General features: G+C 41.5%; 1 protein-coding gene across 1 annotated transcript; it reads left to right on the top strand.

The window, feature by feature from the left end:
* Nucleotides 1-2050: 2050 nt before the first annotated feature.
* On the top strand, nucleotides 2051-18664 carry klhl43 (kelch-like family member 43). The gene is made up of 7 exons (XM_033636883.2): nucleotides 2051-2264; nucleotides 11642-12230; nucleotides 12489-12637; nucleotides 12829-13175; nucleotides 14398-14697; nucleotides 14789-14964; nucleotides 16052-18664. Exons 2-7 carry the CDS (start codon nucleotides 11917-11919, stop codon nucleotides 16848-16850), a joined length of 2085 nt encoding a protein of 694 aa, XP_033492774.1. The 5' UTR covers nucleotides 2051-2264; nucleotides 11642-11916; the 3' UTR covers nucleotides 16851-18664.
* Nucleotides 18665-19322: the final 658 nt, after the last annotated feature.

The raw sequence follows: 19322 nt of genomic DNA, 5'->3' as shown, positions 1-19322 counted from the left end.
AGTGGAGTCGCAAAAACCATCAAGCGCTACAACCAAACTGGCACACATGAGGACCGACCCAGGAAAGGAAGACCAAGAGTCACCTCTGCTTCTGAGGTTATAAGTTCATCCGAGTCACCAGCCTCAGAAATCGCAAGTTAACAGCAGCTCAGATCAGAGACCAGATGAATGCCACACAGAGTTCTAGCAGCAGACCCATCTCTAGAACAACTGTTAAGAGGAGACTGCGCGAATCAGGCCTTCATGGTCAAATAGCTGCTAGGAAACCACTGCTAAGGAGAGGCAACAAGCAGAAGAGATTTGTTTGGGCCAAGAAACACAAGGAATGGACATTAGACCAGTGGAAATCTGTGCTTTGGTCTGATGAGTCCAAATTTGAGATCTTTGGTTCCAACCGCTGTGTCTTTGTGAGACGCAGAAAGGTGAACGGATGGATTCCACATGCCTGGTTCCCACTGTGAAGCATGGAGGAGGAGGTGTGATGGTGTGGGGGTGTTTTGCTGGTGACACTGTTGGGGATTTATTCAAAATTGAAGGCACACTGAACCAGCATGGCTACCACAGCATCCTGCAGCGACATGCCATCCCATCCAGTTTGCGTTTAGTTGGACGATCATTTATTTTTCAACAGGACAATGACCCCAAACACACCTCCAGGCTGTGTAAGGGCTATTTGACCAAGAAGGAGAGTGATGGAGTGCTGCGGCAGATGACCTGGCCTAATATCAAACAGTTTATTGTTACATTTCATGTTATGTTGTGTGTTAAGTGTAATGTTATGTGAAGAATTTTACGTGATTGTAGGATATTTTAAATCATTTTGATGGCTTATGTTTTCACAGTCACCGGACCTGAACCCAATCGAGATGGTTTGGGGTGAGCTGGACCGCAGAGTGAAGGCAAAGGGGCCAACAAGTGCTAAACACCTCTGGGAACTCCTTCAAGACTGTTGGAAAACCATTTCAGGTGACTACCTCTTGAAGCTCATGGAGAGAATGCCAAGAGTGTGCAAAGCAGTAATCAGAGCAAAGGGTGGCTATTTTGAAGAAACTAGAATATAAAACATGTTTTCAGTTATTTCACCTTTTTTTGTTAAGTACATAACTCCACATGTGTTCATTCATAGTTTTGATGCCTTCAGTGAGAATCTACAATGTAAATAGTCATGAAAATAAAGAAAATGCATTGAATGAGAAGGTGTGTCCAAACTTTTGGCCTGTACTGTATATAACACTGCTATGGTAACTAGGTACATTTACGAATGTTGTGTACTCAAGTGCAATATTGAAATATATGTACGTTACTTGAGTATTTCCATTTCATACTCTACTTCATTTCAGAGGGAAAAATTGTACTTCTTACTCTATTGAATATAAGTATTTTACATACGTAGAAAACACATTACTACCTCATTAAATATGATGCATTTTCATACAGCCTATTAAAGTACCCAACATAATGTAAAGTTGTCAAACTGAATGCAGAAATTATCCAGTAATATTAAATGACTAATATAACTGTAAAACCCACTCAAAGCTGAAATTTGACAGATTGATTACTTTCACTTTTGATGCTTTTAGTACAGTTTGTTTGGAATCTAGGACTTTTCCTTGTAATGGAGTATTTTTAAGTTGTTGTAATCATACTTTTACTTAAGTAAATGATCTGAATACTGCTAGTTAGTAGCTTTAGTAACTCTATAGTAACCTGTGTTCCCCTCTGTCATACTAGATAACATGTTGCAGATACGGTAAAAAGTTTCTTGTGTTTTGATGGTGTGGATGACGAATTAGTGAGATTAACATCAAACAAAGACAGCAGACACACAACCAAATCTAAAACCTGATACCCACAGGCCGTGAGGGGGGTGAGGTGGTGTTGGGTGAGAGGGGAGCTGGCCTCTTATGGGATATTTTTGGAGGGGAGGGCGACGAGGAGTGCCTGTATTTGGAGATGGAGGTGGGAAACGAGAGAGGAGCATCTGAAGTGAGCCCAGAGAGGCGTGGTTGGATTTTAAGAGGTTTCAGGGAGAGGGCGTTAAATCATACGTCACAGCTTCAGCTGGGACCCTGATTACAGATCTGATACTGACACACACACACAAACACACACACACAGCACTTACAGAGGACGGACAGACGGACGAAGCAAAGAGATACCTGTTAGAGAAGGACAACAAAGAAAAAAGAAAGAAGTTAAGTTTAAAGTTTGAAGCTGAGAGCAAAAAGAAGAGAAGAAGAGCAGGAACCAGGAGGGAGAAAGAGGTAAAAATACATTTAATTTTACTGCATCACAACTCGAGGAGTTTGTACATAAATTAACAAAAGGTCTGCATTAAAAAATCTCCACTTACACTTTTCTTTCTACTAATTTTTTTTATTTAAAGATAACTGTCTGTTGACAGGGAAATAAACTCAGATGCACTGCACTGGGCAGAACTCAGCAGTGAAATACATTTACTCAAGTACAATGTTGAGGTGCTTGTACTCTATACTTCTACTCCACTACATTTTAGAGGCAAATATTATACTTTTTCCTCCACTACATTTATCTAACAGCTTAAGTTACTTTTCAGATTAACATTTTACAAAAAAAGCAATCACTCACAATATGATAGTTAAATATAGGCTATTTAAAATCCAACAAAGTAGTAACATTAACCTCCATCTCCACCGGCTCTAACATTAAAATACTGTTTGTGTGTTACTGCTTCAGTAATTATCAGATAATATATGATATTATAATACTCACGTAGTATTTTCACATAGTGTTATTGGTACTTTTTATTGCACCTTTTACTTAAGTAAGATATACTGTATGAGATGTCTTCGACTTCTGGAAGCCACTAGTGGTGGATCTTCCTTTTGGCAACATGGACAGCCGCCTTGGGTGCCACCAAGAGGAGACATTTTAAAAAAAAAAAAAAAAAAAAAAAAAAAGCCCTGACACACCAAACAAACATGAAAAACTAGTGGTGATGAAAGCAGACTGTTGAGTTGTACCACATTACCTGTGTCTCAGTCAAAAAGTTGCCCCTGAACACACCGCAAAGACTACAGCCGACAGCCAGCTTGCACATTCATTCTGCACATGTGTGAGATGATGTCACCACCAGGGGAAACTTGCCAAGAATGTCAAATGTGCTAGGCCTAGCACTGGAAACCACATATCAAACGATAGGTCTAATGACATCATAGCATTAATCTGTAATTTATACTAATACTTATATTTAACTGCTGAGTGGAAACAATGTGAAGAAGGTGCCAGTTGCTGTTGGGATACTGCTACACTGCAGGAGGTGTCGGCCCTTCTCTTTCCAGCCCTTAGCTGTGAAACACACACAAAGCACACACACACAAAGTACATGTTGTGTGTGTCAGCACCTATAAATACACTCATGAGATAGACAAGGAATTCAGCTGCAGCCACGGAGAGATAGAAGAGGTGGAGAGACCTGCAGTGTGGTGTTTGTGTATGTATGTGTGTGTGTGTGTGTGTGTGTGTGTATGCAGGTACAGGTGGTGGAACAATTAACAGAGAAACTTCAAATACAAAACCACAGCCCTGCAGTTAATATCACTTTGGTTAAGCTCATAATGTTCTGGTTTTATTAGGATAGTCAGTGGTGTCAATTCAGTTGTCATTTTAAAGGACATATTGTCCCATAGTGCTATTAAAGCGGTTATAATCAACTATAGTTTACAAATCCACAGGAAATTGTCACCCAACTCTGCAGTTCCCCTCTACTCTATGACATATTTTACCATCTTTTAGCTCATTGTTTTGATTTAACAGCAACTTTACTGTTTTGGTTCACTCTCATCACTCTAATAGAATCGTATTTCACAGTAGCATGCAGCTATTCTTAGAGTAAAAGCTCTAGAAATTCACTACGCACTACCTGCACAGCACCAAATATTGCAACGTGATCTCATCCCTGCTTGTCATATTCTGACACCTGTATCTTAGCATATTTTTTTGGCTTTTTTTGCCTTAATTAGATAGGAAAGTGTAGTGTGGAATGGATAAGAGAGAGGGGATGACATGCAGCATAGGACCAAAGTTGTAATCGAGCCTGCAGCTACTGCAGCAAGGACATAGCCTTTGCAGACGGGGCGCCCACTCTACCAGATGAACTAGTGGGCACCTCTATGATGTATCTTGATGCAGAAGGAGTCAGCAGTTAGGTTTAGGCAACAAAACTACTTGGTTAGGGTTGGGGAAAAGTCGTGATAACTCAGTGGTGACACTTGTTTTTCACACAGGATGCGAACACCTGTCTGCCTGGTGCAAATTTTTTTTGCTAGGATTGCAAAGGCATGACCCACCCTACTCTGCCTCTGATTGGCAAGTACTTGCCTTTGTTGTGCCTTCATTGGTTGGGTTCAGGCTGTTCCAATTCCCAGGGCGTGAGATATCGCCACTTTGTCTTGCCTTTCAGCATGGGATATTGACACCAAAGGCACCCTTTTTCATCTTTATGAGATCTACTGCTCGCTGAGAGTAACTGATGAAGTACAAAGAACGAGAATGTCTCAATGGGTCAAACAAAACTGGACTTTTATCCAGGAGACTAAAGTTTGTGTCCTGTGTGAAACCAAAAGTCAGTGTTGTTTTAACGTAACATTGTTTTACATTGTTGTGCGCTGACGTCGATGACATGACAGATTTACCAGCGTTTACGTAACAAATGTGCTTATTTAAACTCATAACATCATCTTTTTTTCTAAACCTAACCACGTAGTTTTGTTGCCTAAAGCTAACCATGATTGCTTAACAACATTAACCACATGTTACAGTGTTTTTCTGTTTCTTTTTATATGTCGCTGTGAGAGGTTGAGGGGCATGACAAAGCGTTGGTATTTAACGACCTAGAAATGAGAATTGGTTGTTTAAGTTGGTTAAGTTTAGGCAGAATAGGTGAAATTGGTTGGGGTCAGGGTAAGCCAATCAGAGGCAAAGTATGGAAGAGTTGAGCAGGTCATGCCCTCATCATCCCTGGTGGAAAAAAAAGACTTGCTTAGCTGAGCTCTGCCCAAACTTCAAAAACACACGTGTACCCAAAGTGCTGTCGATAAGCTAAAATTTGCTGACAAATGAATTAATAACGGGATTAAATAGTAACTGGAAGAACGTGTTAGTTCTGGTTACAGCATGCTGGTAGTTGACGGTGATTCTTTAATCGAAGTAATAAACATCAAAGCAGAACGATAAAGAGACTCAGGATCATATGAATGTGGTTCTACCCGGCAGCTCTCCAGTGTGAAAACCATCAGTTATGTTATTTATTTTGGAAGCACACAGTTGTGTCCTCTGAAAACAAACACAGCTCTGATAAAAGCATCACAACTCTTCACTCCATGTCTCTGCTTCTTTGCAAAGCTCCAACACATTGAGGTCAATGGCTAAAAATAACACGCAGACCCCGAGGTGCTTAGATTGCCACTCTCCTCCTTTTCTTACACGCTTAGTTTATTTTTCCTTAAATTAAGACCCATACCACATCAACACCTGGCAACCACAAATTAATCTGCAGTTATGCTGTTCTTCTCCATCGTGCTGTGAACAAACATTGAGGGACGTGATATTTCTATCCATTATCAGTCATTAGATTTCTGAGGAGACAGTTTCACGTCACATGACCTCAAACATACATGTAATGTTAAAAACAAAATTGGAGTTAACTAAGTTGTAACCAGAGTAGGTTCAAGATGTAAATAAATGTCTATAAGTGACTCAGAGGTACATACTGAAACCCATGTTTCTGAAGTGCACGTGCTGTGATTGACCTCAGTCACTCAAACTAGGCTCTATTTCTGTCCAGCTGGATGTTAACATTAATATCGCTAATAAATATCTTTCAGAGTAACTTATTACACATATGGATTAATGTGCTTTAATCTTAGGGCCTCTGAGTGTTTTGGCTTTTTAAAATTTTGACATGAGGTTATCCTACTCTAGCATTTAATTTAGATTAATAGTTTTTATCTATAATTAGTGCCATATTAAATAGCTCTTCAGTCAATCAAAATCATTTAAAAATGATCAGTTAAAATGGTCTACACATTCTTTAAGAGCATGTTTTAATGTGTTTTCCTTTGGTTGCTGTTGTTTTGAAAGGAGATGCTGTTGTTAGATACAGTATATTTGATACAGTATATTTGTCAGTGATGATGATGGTGGTGGTGGTGGTGGTGGTGATGGGGGTTGAGGGGTGGTGGTGAGGGCTGGTTCTTAGTATGGTGGATGATAGAGCAGCTGCTCCCTGCACTAACCTTGGCCCCAGATATTTCTGAGGGCTGATCTGTGCAGAGTTTATTTTCATGCCTCAGAATCACTGAACAAGTGGTTTGTTTTTCTGAGACGTCACCAAGAGTTTGATTTTACGGACATTATCTGCAGTGGTAGAAAGTTACATTTACCTGAGTACACTTTTTAGGCACTTGTACTTTAGAGTATTTCAATTTTATACTATTTTATAGTGCCACTCCACAACATTTCTAACAACCATGGTTAGGGTTAAAAAACAACAACACATAAACACAGCACGTTGTAACAAATTAAACCAGTGGGTTAAGACCTTGTTGGAGTTTTCGGTCATATTTCACTGTGATCTCACAGAAATTCTTGAAATGTTTGAGACCTCTGAACACTGCATTATGTGGTGGTGGCATTACTGTGTTGAAATTTGGTGGTGGTGGTATGGTTGGGTTCAGGCACCAAAACTACTTTGTTAGGTGTAGAAAAAGTGTTTCTGATTAAAATAACTATGTTAGTTACATTAGGGACATAAGTACATCATAAAGTCATGTATATATGTAACATAATGTGACGTAACTATTTAAAGAACGTGAGTAAATTAAGTTAAAAGAAGTCACCACTGACCTTTAGTTTAACACTGGACACCAACAGCAGGCTCTTGGGGGTAAGTCCTGTGTTTGTTTGACCCATCCACCACCGCAACCTTCTCTCTGTGGACCTTTCACATCTTACAGTCTTTAACATATAGGGTTGTAATATTAACCACCGTCCATTGCGTAATGCTGTTGAACCAAGGACTTTGTGTGTCCACCTCGACAAAAGAATCCTAATTGACTTTGCATGGCATTGTTTCCATGGTGCCAGCATGAAATTTCAACACCATATGTGCCACCGCCACGTAGTGCAGTGTTAAGAGGTTGTGGTGTTCTCATATATTTCTGTGAGACCATGTTGCATGTTTCAACATGTTTTTTTGAACTTGCTCCACCTCAAACAGCTACAACCATCAAATGCTGCTTACACATCGATGCATCAGTAATAACAATTTAATAACGTCATAAGAATATATCAGTCAAAGGAGACATTTTTCTGCAGAATGAGTACTTCACTTTGGTTACTTTAAGCACATTTTGATAATAATACTTCTGTACTTTTACTGAAGTAGGACTTTTACATGTGGAGTATTTTTTTGTACTTTTACTTGAGTGAGTTTAGTTTAGTTTAGTTTAGTTATTTACCCATTCGTGTGTACAGAAAAGACAGAGGATACCTCCCCTAGTAAATAACAATAATCATACATAAATAGAAAAAAATAATAACAAACATTGCGTAATTGAACAAAAGTTCTAGACTAAGCAGTTATCCAAAATGAACAAATTACAGAGAAATTTGTATTTACAAGCACAAAAGAATCACTGAAATGTCATGAGTCTTTGCAAATTAGAATCCTTTTCAGATGTGTTTTGAATAACGATAATGTCAATGTTGATTGTAGAGATGGAAGCAGGGTGTTCCAAATAGATGGTTCTCTGTATTTCAATAAATATTGGTTAAAGGAAGTCAGACAATACAAATGATTTTTGTAAAAAAAAAAGCACAAAATATTTGGAAAGAGATTGTTCCTGTTGTGAGAAAGATCGCTTTTTAAATGTTTTATCAAAGTCTATGGACCTGCTGTCGTAGTTAAGATTACACTGCTCATTCTTAAAAAAGTCAGAAGATGCTTTTATTTTCCACCTTGTTGTTTTTGCATCAGTCAAATGTGTTTTTGTCATCATCCTGCCCCTCGTGTCTCCAGTTAGCCCTGACACTGGGTGTATCATGCTCCATGCTTTAATGGCTCTGTGCCTCTGTAATCATTAGACTGAAAGAGTCACATTCACAGAAACTCTTGGCTGCTTTCTAACAGCAAGTAACTCTTCGTGTTGTTTAATTTGTGGTGTAATGAGGTAATACAGTGTCCAGTGCTGGACATTACTGTTTCAACTGTTTAAAGCGTGATTGCAACATCTACAAGTAGCATGTATGGTCTGTAACAGTGAGCCCCTCCTTTTCATATGACACCAACAACAGCTGCTCCTCCGTCCTGTGTGATCCCGTGTCTGTCCCCCGGTCTGTCCATGTGTGGAGGCTGTTGGCCGGTGAGCCAATAGGTGCTATTTAAAAAGCGCCAAGTTCAGACACAGAGCAAATGGGCTGAAGGAGGGGCGAAGAGGGACAGAGAGAGTCATGTGCATATTTGTGGTCAGAAGCAGTGGTAGAAGCATTGCCAGTGTAATTTAAAATGGCCACCAGATGAGGTTATTGAAGAGGTCACAGACAGTGATGTGAAATATGTCAGAGAAGTAATTTTGAGATTGAGCTATACTGCTATGGTAGAGAAAATCAATTAATTGACAATGCTCTTTGATATTCTGTAAAAGGTATCATAAATTGGTTTAAGAATATTAATCTCTAGAAACGTTCCAAGCACATGAACATGAACAGAAAATGTCCATTTCAAGTTAAAGGAGCTGTATAATATTCAGAGGATAGCCTATCACTAGCTCCTCTTACACTGCCTCTTCAAGGTGGGAATTTCATGTCATTATGCCATTTCGCCATTTCATATAAAAGGTACAATCCCAGTATGGGGTAACAGAGTTGTGGTAACAGCACCAAAATGGCATCAGTGTAAAATCATGGGCAGCATGGGGGGGTGACATTTTAACGAGGTGTTATATAAGATCCACCATAGGAGATTTTTTTTTTTTTTTAAGATTATTTTTTCAGGCTTTTTTTTGCCTTTATTGTACAGGACAGAGTGAAGGGGGGGGGGTGAGAGAGAGAGTGGGGGGTGACATGCAGAAATGGTCGCATGCCGGTGTCAAACCTGCGACCGCTGCAGCGAGGCATCGCCTCTGTACATGGGGCGCCGGCACTATCCACTACGCTACCGACGCCCCCACCGCAGGAGATTTAAAAAAAGCAGCTATAAGCAGTTAGCAGCTAACTCAAAGAAAAAGAACAGAAGCAGAAAATGTCTGCAAATTAGGAAAACAATGAGGTCGGGGAGCTCAGCTGTTGTTTTTACAGAGACATCACTGCATTTCCTGCCAGGATATTGCCATGAAAAACGATTGTATTTACAGAGATATTAGCTGTGTTTCCAGCTGGGATAGTGCCATGAAAAGTGGTTGTTGTTTACATAGATGTCGGTGCCATGAAAACTGTGTATTTTAAGCCAAAACACAATCTTTTCTTACCATGACCCAACTGTTTTTTGTACCTAAACCTTACCACGTCAACCACAGCATTGTTGATACGTGAAAATATCTGTGGTTTGCAGAAACTTACAATGCCAAATTTTCCGCTGGCAAGTGAGTTGTTATTTGATAGAACAGCTGAGGATTGACAGGAAAGCTGGGAAAGAGAGAGAGAGGGGACGGCACACAGATAAGGGCTGCAGATCAGAGCCAAACCTGAGCCACTGCTAAGGACTGAGCCTTTAGTTTCCAGGGTGCACGCTTTACCAGGTGAGGTACCGGGGTCCATCAAAGATTTAGTAGCCCTGTAAACAAATAAAACATACTTCTTCTGTAAACATGTATGTAAACCAATTGGTGAAATCCCCATCTTGTCATCCTTCCACCACAACCTACGCACTCCAACACAAAATGTTCCTCCATATGTCACATTATAGACAGGAAACTCCACACTCACTATTATTTCAGCCTCTCTCTACTCTGCATATCAGTGCTTAAATATGATGCCATCACTCTCTGTTACAGTCTCTCTGCGGCTCATTGCGATCATGAATAACATTCCTCCGTTGCATTAAATGCCGGATGGCCGCTGTAAACCTCAAAACCTGACCCTGAGCTTCTACTCTGGACACCCGCACCTGTCATTCACACTGCTGTTGGCCCGTAGAGACACAGTTTGTAGGCGATCCACATTTGGATTTAGAAAAGGTGTCGGTCTGTGTGTTGTTATGTCATGTGATGTTCAGAGATTAGAAGAGAAATGTGCATCTGTCAGTGGATTTGTTGTGTCCTCCAGTGACCATAAAACCGTGGTTTAAAAACATTTGGAAACATTTGCCAGGTGTGTTTTCACTGTTCATGTGGAATACACAAATCCTTGACTTTGAGAAACATCCATAGTTTGCTCTGAACACACCTTTTCGTATAAAACATGTGGTGGACAAAGGAGGGATGACAAAACATTTTAAGAAAGGTGGAATGGGATTGTTTTGTTTAGAATAACTATGTTTTAACATGGTCTTTTAGTGCAGAAAGAAAATCAAGTTGCAGACCATTGAATTTTGCCTTTACGTATCTGATCCATTACTGTGAACATCATGTTTTCCTTTATTATTGTCAAAGTTATCATATGGAAGCATGTTGTCTCTGTGGGCGACACAGTGGTAAAGTGGTTAGCACTGTCGCCTCACAGCAAGGAGGGAGCCCCTCTGTGCGGAGTTTGCATGTTCTCCCCATGTCAGCATGGGTTTTCTCTGGGTACACCGGCTTCCTCCCACAGTGGTGACTCCGTAGGTGTGACTGTGAGCATGAAAGGTTGTCTGTCTCTATGTGTCACCCCTGCGATAGTCTGATGACCTGTCCAGGGTGTACCCTGCCTCTCACCCAATGTCAGCTGGGATAGGCTCCAGCATCTTCTTGTGGCACTATTCCCCCTGAAACACTCATGTTTGGTGCCTTAAAAAGCTACTGTAAAAGCACAATAACTTGTTAGAATACAACTGGTTTCATTGTTTGTTGGTCTCAGTTTTTTGTACACCTTGTCAGGGGCGTAGCACTAAAATCTGGAGGGCACAACATGGGGCACAGGGTGGCAGACACTCACTAACAGCCCAACTGTCAGCTTGGTGTGTCAGGGCCTTTTGAGAAAAACTCCTGCTTTATGCCTAGTCCTGGTGGACTATGCCATTTTGAATCTTTATGGGGTGAGAGCGGCCTCAGCGGGTTCCTCGCTATTTCTCTTTTATAAAGTTCAGTGTTTAAACCAATTTATTCAGCCAATTATTTAATTTAATTATGGCACTAATTACTAAATAAAATAAAATAAAGCTAATAATGTAAAAAATAAAAATGAAAACAAAATCACACATTTCATTCCAGGCGTTTCAAAGGCCCTGGGTAATCAGTCGCATGTTACCCCTACAATGACACCCCTGCACCTTGTTCTCACACACACACCCACACACACACACACACACACACACACACACACAGAATCCCAGCTATACATGACAGCCACATTATTTTATTTTGGTGAACTTAAAGACTGATTAAAAGAGACATCAATCAAAGGTTTTAAACAACTTGTTTTCACTTTGCAAATTACAATTTAATCTTTGTCTTTTCTTTTTTTCCAGGTGCTGTGTGCTGTGTTTAAACGAAACCACCAACGAAATCCCAAACCAGTCTAACCATTAAACCATTTTTAGCCACAACCTCCAGCCAAAGCACTTACCTCAGAGTCAGGAAATAGTTTTCATTACATTTTGTTGATCAGCTGGATTTTTAGAAAGTGAAACAAAGTCCCCGTCTCTCACAAAGTCATCTCAGTACACCTTCCTTACTGTGGGAAACCATTTACCTAAGTAAACTTAACATAAAACCAACAAAACACAACCTCAAACGTCAAACGATGGCCCCCAAGAAGAAGGCTGTCCGTCAGAAGAAGCCCGGTGTGGAAACCATCCCTCAGGTCGCCATGGAGACTGCCTCAACCCAACTGAAGGTGGAGAGTCTTGGTGACGGTGTGGTGGTGGTGGAGGGCGGGGTGAAGAAGATCGAGCAGATGGCGGCGCTGGACATCGCTCAGCTGAACAGCCTGAACCTGCCCCTGCCACCACCAGTCATCAAGCCAGGAGAGAGAGGCCTCGGCCTGGGCAGCGAGCTGACACGACCCATGCACGGCAATGCCCTGCTGGAGGAGCTCAGCAAGATGCGACAGGAGAAGTAGGTTCTGATACTTGTTGAATTGTATCGTATATAGTTATAATATGATGCAATTACGATACAATTACAAATGGTAAAACTATGATACAATTTCAATACCATACATTACAATACAGTAGCCTACACATTACAATTATGGTACAATGCATTATCTACTTCATTACATTACACAATATGTATTGTATTATATCATGAGTTATTGTTGTCACGTATGCGTGTCATCCATCCATCCATCCATTCCTCCTCTCTCCTCCTCAGGTTTCTGACTGATCTGGAGTTGGCCTGTAAGACAAAAGCCTTCGACGTCCATAAGCTAGTCATCTCCTCCATCAGTCAGTACTTCAGAGAGATTCTGGCCAAAGACCCGGGCATTAAGCGTCTGGAGCTGCCCTCCCTCTCACCTCTAGGTAAATCTACACACCCAGTTTATGTTAACCCAACTTTATTCTATAGATAAGACGTATTTATCTGGTGGGTCTGTCACTATAAATACATTTTCTGCAGCCAGACATTCAAACCTCCAAGACTTTAATTTATGTGTTTCTATTTCCTGACAAACATCAAGTTTTAAACCAAAAGTTTGTCACTCTGTCTGCAGGCCTGGCTAACGTCATCACTTTCGCCTACCTGGGACGTGTCCATATGTCCCTCTACACTATCGGCTGCACCGCCTCTGCTGCTGCCACCCTGCAGATCCCTCAGCTCCTTAAGATGTGTATGGACTTCCTTTTGGCAGAGCTCAACGTGCAGACCTGTGTCTACATCTGGAACATCGCCGCCGCCTACGGCCTGATGCCAGTCTGTGATGCCGCCCGCCGCTTTGTCCTGGAGAACTTTGTTCAGTTTGCCGATACACCGCTGTTCACCCAGCTGACCCTGGAGCAGATCTCCGCCTTCCTGCAGGACGACTCGTTGTTGTTGCCTTCAGAGGTCACTGCCTTCCAGGTCAGAGTTCAAACCTTCTCTTTAAAGGTCAAAAGTTTCCAAAAATTTAGGTTGCAATAGGACATTCTGCCAAGTGAACGTAGACTTCAAATATCCAAACTGAGGAGAAGTGCCAGGTCTTCTAGGAGGCGACCGCTGCCACCTCCAGTATTAACTTCTGCCTTCCTGCTATTTTCATCCAAACCTAAATACAGATCCCAGACCAGCTGCTCAGAGCATAACACAGATCCATGAAGCAAAGCCAGTCACCTGCAGGTCGACTGTGAGCAGAAACCACCGAATATAACTCACTGTATGCAAGAAGAGCTTGTTTATTAATATACAACTTCAGTACAGACCTAAATAGACAGACAGCTGAGAGAAGCAGGGAAAGTTGTATTTATAAACTGGACCAAATGTTAGTCTGTCAGCACTGAATAGAATTATTAATCTGATTTAGTCAATTTTACTTAATTTGTCTCTTTATTTCAAATATTACCAGAACTGGTTTCATCTATTTTATTATAAAATCAAATCCATTTGATTATAGCTTATAATTTTAATGTATAGAGTCCCAACAAACATATACAGTAAAAGTAAAATATATATCTACGTACATCAATAAATACTACTGTTTGTTTAAATAATTTTAAAAAAAATTGGCTCCAGATGGGCCACTGTAGTAGCAGCCCCACCACGAGCAGCATTGGAAAAACATCGATTTTTTAACGTGAAACTGCTTCATGCAGTGTTTTTTATCAATTTAAATCAAAATGTCTGTTTATTTTGCTAAGAATTTTGCTTCCACTAAAAAACCTCCTGAATGTCTGGATCTTAAGTTATAAAAAAATATGAGCACTCATTAGCAGGTGCTAGGCAAACGGCCTGTCTTGGACATGCTAAACAGCATGTAACATAAAGCTGCTTTATTCAGTGTTTTTACCAGCTTGAATCACCTGGTCCATTTGTTTTGGAGAAGAAGAGGCCTTTGCAGATAATACGACTCACAGTAACAACCTCCTGAACAATGAACACCAGAGGAATCCTAATCGAGAGTTCACACTTGGCACATGTGAGAAGCAATCTGCAGTCGTCACTGCTAAATGCCACTAAATCATATACACTGCTCCTTTCATCAGCTTCATGTCTATATAATATAGAAAACTTGGGTTTTTAAAGTTTCTCTATAAAGATAATTATAAAATATACTATATCAATTGACTGTTAATGTCTTTCTCTTCAGCTGGCCATGAAGTGGCTCGACTTCGACTCCTCTCGGCAGGCTCACGCTGCAGAGCTCCTGTCTCACATCCGCTTTGAGACGATCCCGGCCAGCGAGCTGGTGAGTCAGATCCAGCCGGTGCCCCGCATGATGATGGACCCTCACTGTCACCGCCTGCTGGTGGACGCCATGAACTACCACCTGCTGCCCTACCAGCAGAACACCCTGCAGTCCCGACGCACACAGGTCCGCGCTGGTCAGCAGACTCTGCTCACCATTGGTGGTCGACCATCACTCACTGAGAGAGCTCTGAGCCGTGAGGTTGGTGCTTTGGTTTTGTTGTCTCTATGTATTTACTACCTTAAAAGAAACACAAGAAAATCTCACACTGACCTTTGACCTCTGTGTCCAGGTGCTATGGAGGGACCCTCGTGAAGGAGGAGCCACCTGGCGTCACCTCACCCAGCTGCCAGCGAAGAGCTTCAACCAATGTGTGGCTGTGATGGACGGCTTCCTGTACGTGGCTGGAGGAGAGGACCAGAACGATGCCCGCAACCAGGCCAAGCATGCCGTCAGCACCCTCAGCAGGTAGGAGGGTCACAAATACCGACACAAACTCATGTCTGTATTAACCTTCTAGGAGGCCACTATTAACCCCATTGTCACTTTCCCTCCCTGCATTATACAAAGTCCCAAATTTGCAGGGTGACACACCTGAAGAGCAGTTGCCACATACTTCACGTGATGCTTTTGGGGGCGAACTTTGTAAAATCTGACAAGTTAATCTTGCTTAAAAAGTCACAAAAATCACATTTGAACATTTTTAAAGATGTTAACAACATAAAACAGATTTCCCAAATACACCACATGCAAAATCCTCTGTCATGACACAAAATACATAAAACTGTTGATTTACGTTGGACTAACTTAGTTTAAATTGCTAACACTTATATAATGAGTATAATGAATATAAATGAGTAATTTATTTTCTTTCTTTTTTTTAAAAGTACAACTTCACAAAATCAAGGAAATACAACTAAATTTTAAGTAAACTTAATTAGATATCACATAAACATAATGTAAGACTAACAGTTATATTAACTTGCATTTGTCAAGGTTTACTAGATATTTATGCCTTCGCACCAGTGATAGCCGTGGCCAGAGGCATTATTTTTTCAGGTTGTCCATCCGTCCATCCCAGTGTCTCAAGAACAGCTCAAGAGAATTTCTTCTAATTTGGCACAAGCATCCACCTGGCCTCAAAGATGAACTGATTACATTTTGGTCAAAGGTCAACGTCACTGTGACCTGGTCTGTCTCATTCCTGTGAATGTGATATCTTGAATGCTTTGAGGGAATTTTTAAAAAATTTGGCACAAACATTCACATTAACTTGGGAACAAACTGATTAGACTTTGGTGGTTATAAGTCAAAAGTCAAAGTCACTGTGACCCCTAAAAACATGTTTTTGACCATAACCGTAATAGATGTGTGTGAAGCATCCATGTTTTCACTGACATGGATCTAAACTGTAAGAGAAACTTGACTGGTTCATTGAGGCATTCGAGTGCGACGTGGCAATTCTAGTTTTTCCGTAAAATCAAGTTGTCAGATTTTACAGTTTGGTGGGTGCACAAACCCCTCTAAACATGACTCTGCGTTTTACCTCCACCAGATATGACCCTCGCTTCAACACCTGGCTCCACCTGGCTAGCATGCGTCAGCGCCGCACCCACTTCTCTCTGGCAGCCAGCGGTGGCCGCCTGTTTGCCATCGGCGGCCGCAACGTGGAGGGCCTGCTGGCCACCACTGAAAGCTACCTGCCCTCCTCCAACACCTGGCAGATGCGTGCACCAATGGAGGTGCCCCGCTGCTGCCACTCCAGTGCTACCCTGCCCTCAGGAGACATCCTAGTGACCGGTGGGTACATCAACTGCGCCTACTCCCGCTCTGTGGCCTGCTATAACGTGGATGCTGACACCTGGAGTGAGAAGGCCCCCATGGAGACACCCCGTGGCTGGCACTGCTCCGCCACCCTTGGAGGAAAGGTGTATGTAGTGGGAGGAAGCCAGCTGGGGCCCAGCGGCGAGCGGGTAGATGTGCTCTCTGTTGAGGTCTTCTCCCCAGAGAGCAGTACATGGAGCCGTGCTGCCCCTCTCCTCCTGGGTGTGAGCACCGCTGGCCTGTCCCCACTGGCCGACAAGCTGTACCTGCTGGGAGGCTGGAACGAGGCGGAGAAGCGCTACAAGGCAGCCGTCCAGAAGTACGACCCGTCCACAGACAGCTGGTCGATGGCAGAGGATCTACCCGAGCCTACAGTGGGAGTGTCCTGCTGCACCCTAACCCTGCCGCCCCGCCACGCACCACGCCGGCAGCAGCACCGCAACACCCCGGCCCACGATGAGCAGCAGCAGGCCGTGAAGAACCGAAGCAGAGAGAGCAGCGTGGCTCCTTCACAACCCATCACAGCATAGAGAGACAGGAAGCAGTGGAGACTCTAGAAGAGATGAAGTTTAACCTCTGGAGAGCATCTGGATCATGTCTGCTCTTTAGTCTGTTGCCTACTTAAAACTGAAATTTAAAGGAGCAGTGTGTAAGATTCAGGGGGATTTAGTGCCATCTAGTGGTGAGAACTGCAGATTGCAGCCAGCTGAAACCTTTTCTGGTTAAAATTCGTTCAGATGTCTCTTTCCTCTCCAAAACAAACAGACCCGGTGATGTAAACTGAATAAAATCAGTGTCTGTCCCAGACAGCCACAAGCCCAGCACCTGCTAATGTGTGCTAAGTTATAGAAACATGATTCTTATTTTCAGTCGGTCATACACTAAAGAACACATATTACATTAGATTCAATTTCTGCCAATATATCCCCCTAAATCCTACACACTGGACCTTTAAATTTATTTCAGTCTGTGAATAATTATGTGTGTATTGTTCCTCTTAACATTATTTAAAATCTAAAAGCCTTGTTAATGATGATGGAGAATTTAAATGGGCAAAATAAGCCTTTCTTTCCTATAGATTTACACTATTCAGATGGGACTTTGGTGATCAGTGCTTCTGGAAATGATTTCATGGTGAACATTTGAGCTTGACATCTGTCCATTATTATAAAGATTTCAACAGAAAAATTAAACCACAGACATAAACGCTGCTGCAAGTCGTGCAAGAAAAGAAAAAGTTTGCATGATCCAAAGTGGCCTCAGGAGGTTTTACACTGATGGAAACAGAGAAGAAAGAGGTGGCTAAAGGATAAATTGTAGTGTAGAGCAGGTAGAGGTAGAGAGGTGATGGCTGGAGAGGGAAGATGAATGATGCGATAACGGGAGCAGTGGCTGTCTGCAGTTTGAGCGGGTTGAACAAACGTCACTGTGAATCCACTGGCAGTTTGTGTACAAAGATGTAACTAAGCAGTGTGTGTGATGTGCGACTGTGAAAATAAAGTGTGAATGTGTGTGTGATTGACAGGAGCGCGTGGCCGCCACGGCAGAATGAGCCAATGCTGACACAAAAACTGCAATAATCAAGTTTTCTCATCAGAAAACTTCAAATATTTCTTCATAAGGATTGAAGCAGGCCAGCAATAAACAAACCTGTTTATTGTTTTATTTATTTAATGGATATGTCAGAAGTAGTTTAGCTAGTGACAAAATGGTATAAGAATTTATAGATGTAGTACTTAAATATAAGTATTTTATAAGTGCAATGGAGAGGAAGGATTACGAGGTGAACACAGGAGCAAATCGGTGTGAACTCAACAACACAGGTGAAATTTAAGAGGCAATAAATGTATAATAACGTGAAAAAATGTACAAACATCCTGGGTTCATAAAACCAGTGAGATTAAGAAGAAAATATTAATAAATTATTTAAAATATAAAAAGAAAAATGCAGAAAAATCTGAAAAATATAGACAGAAATCTAAAAAAAAAAAAAGATAAAAATCTGAAAAATAAAGATAAAAATATAACAAAGCAAAAAAATCCAACAAATAGACCTCACCTGTGTTTGTGAATCAAACATTTGCTGTCCTCTAATTATGACATAATTTTTACTGAAACTAAGACAAACTACCAACTGAAGAACCAGTGAGACTCCAGCAGATGAAAAAAACAAACTGAGCTGCAGCTGCATATTGACAGTTATTGATAAATATTGTTTATCGTGAGATACAATGAGGTTAATCTGGCTCATTTGATTGGATGAATCCCTCTGTATTTGTCATGTTTTTAGCGCTAATGAGCTCTGTGCTGGTGGTTTCACTGAATAAAGCCAATGTGATCAAAACATGATGATTCTCTTTTTCATTATATGTTCATCAGTTGATGCCATGTTACCTTGGATTTGTGAAGAAAACTTTCATTATCTCACGTGCCTCCACAGAAAATGACAAACATAATGATGAGGCAAGACTACGCTCACGGGCCACTTTATTAGGAACACTTTGCTAGTACTGGGTTGGACCCTCTTTTGTCTTCAGAACTGCCTTAATTCTTCATGGCATAGATTCAACAAGGTGCTGAAAACATTCCTCAGAGACTTTGGTCCATATTGACATGATAGCATCACACAGTTGCTGCAGATTTGTTGGCTGCACATCCATGACACGAATCTCCTGTTCCACCACATCCCAAAGGTGCTCTGTTGGATTGAGATCTGGTGACTGTGGAGGCCATTGGAGTACAGTGAACTCATTGCCATGTTCAAGACACCAGTTTGAGATGATTTGAGCTTTGTGACATGGTGCGTTATCCTGCTGGAAGTAGCCATCAGAAGATGAGTACACTGTGGTCACAAAGGGATGGACACGGTCAGCAACAATACTCAGGTAGGCTGTGGTGTTTAAATCATGCTCAGTTGGTACTAAGGGGCCCAAAGTGTGCCAAGAAACTATCTCCCACACCATCACACCACCACCAGCCTGAACCGTTAATACAAGGCAGGA

Source organism: Epinephelus lanceolatus, chromosome 16 (genome assembly GCF_041903045.1).
Source record: "Epinephelus lanceolatus isolate andai-2023 chromosome 16, ASM4190304v1, whole genome shotgun sequence".
NCBI lineage: Eukaryota > Metazoa > Chordata > Actinopteri > Perciformes > Serranidae > Epinephelus > Epinephelus lanceolatus.
This window is presented reverse-complemented; position numbering and strand designations above follow the sequence as displayed.

Coding starts and splice junctions, on each gene's coding strand:
- klhl43 (XM_033636883.2), top strand. CDS start 11,917: ATGGCCCCCAAGAAGAAGGCTGTCCGTCAGAAGAAGCCCGGTGTGGAA. Junction 13,176..14,397: donor CAGAGGTCACTGCCTTCCAG/GTCAGAGTTCAA, acceptor CTTTCTCTTCAG/CTGGCCATGAAGTGGCTCGA. Junction 14,965..16,051: donor GCCGTCAGCACCCTCAGCAG/GTAGGAGGGTCA, acceptor TACCTCCACCAG/ATATGACCCTCGCTTCAACA.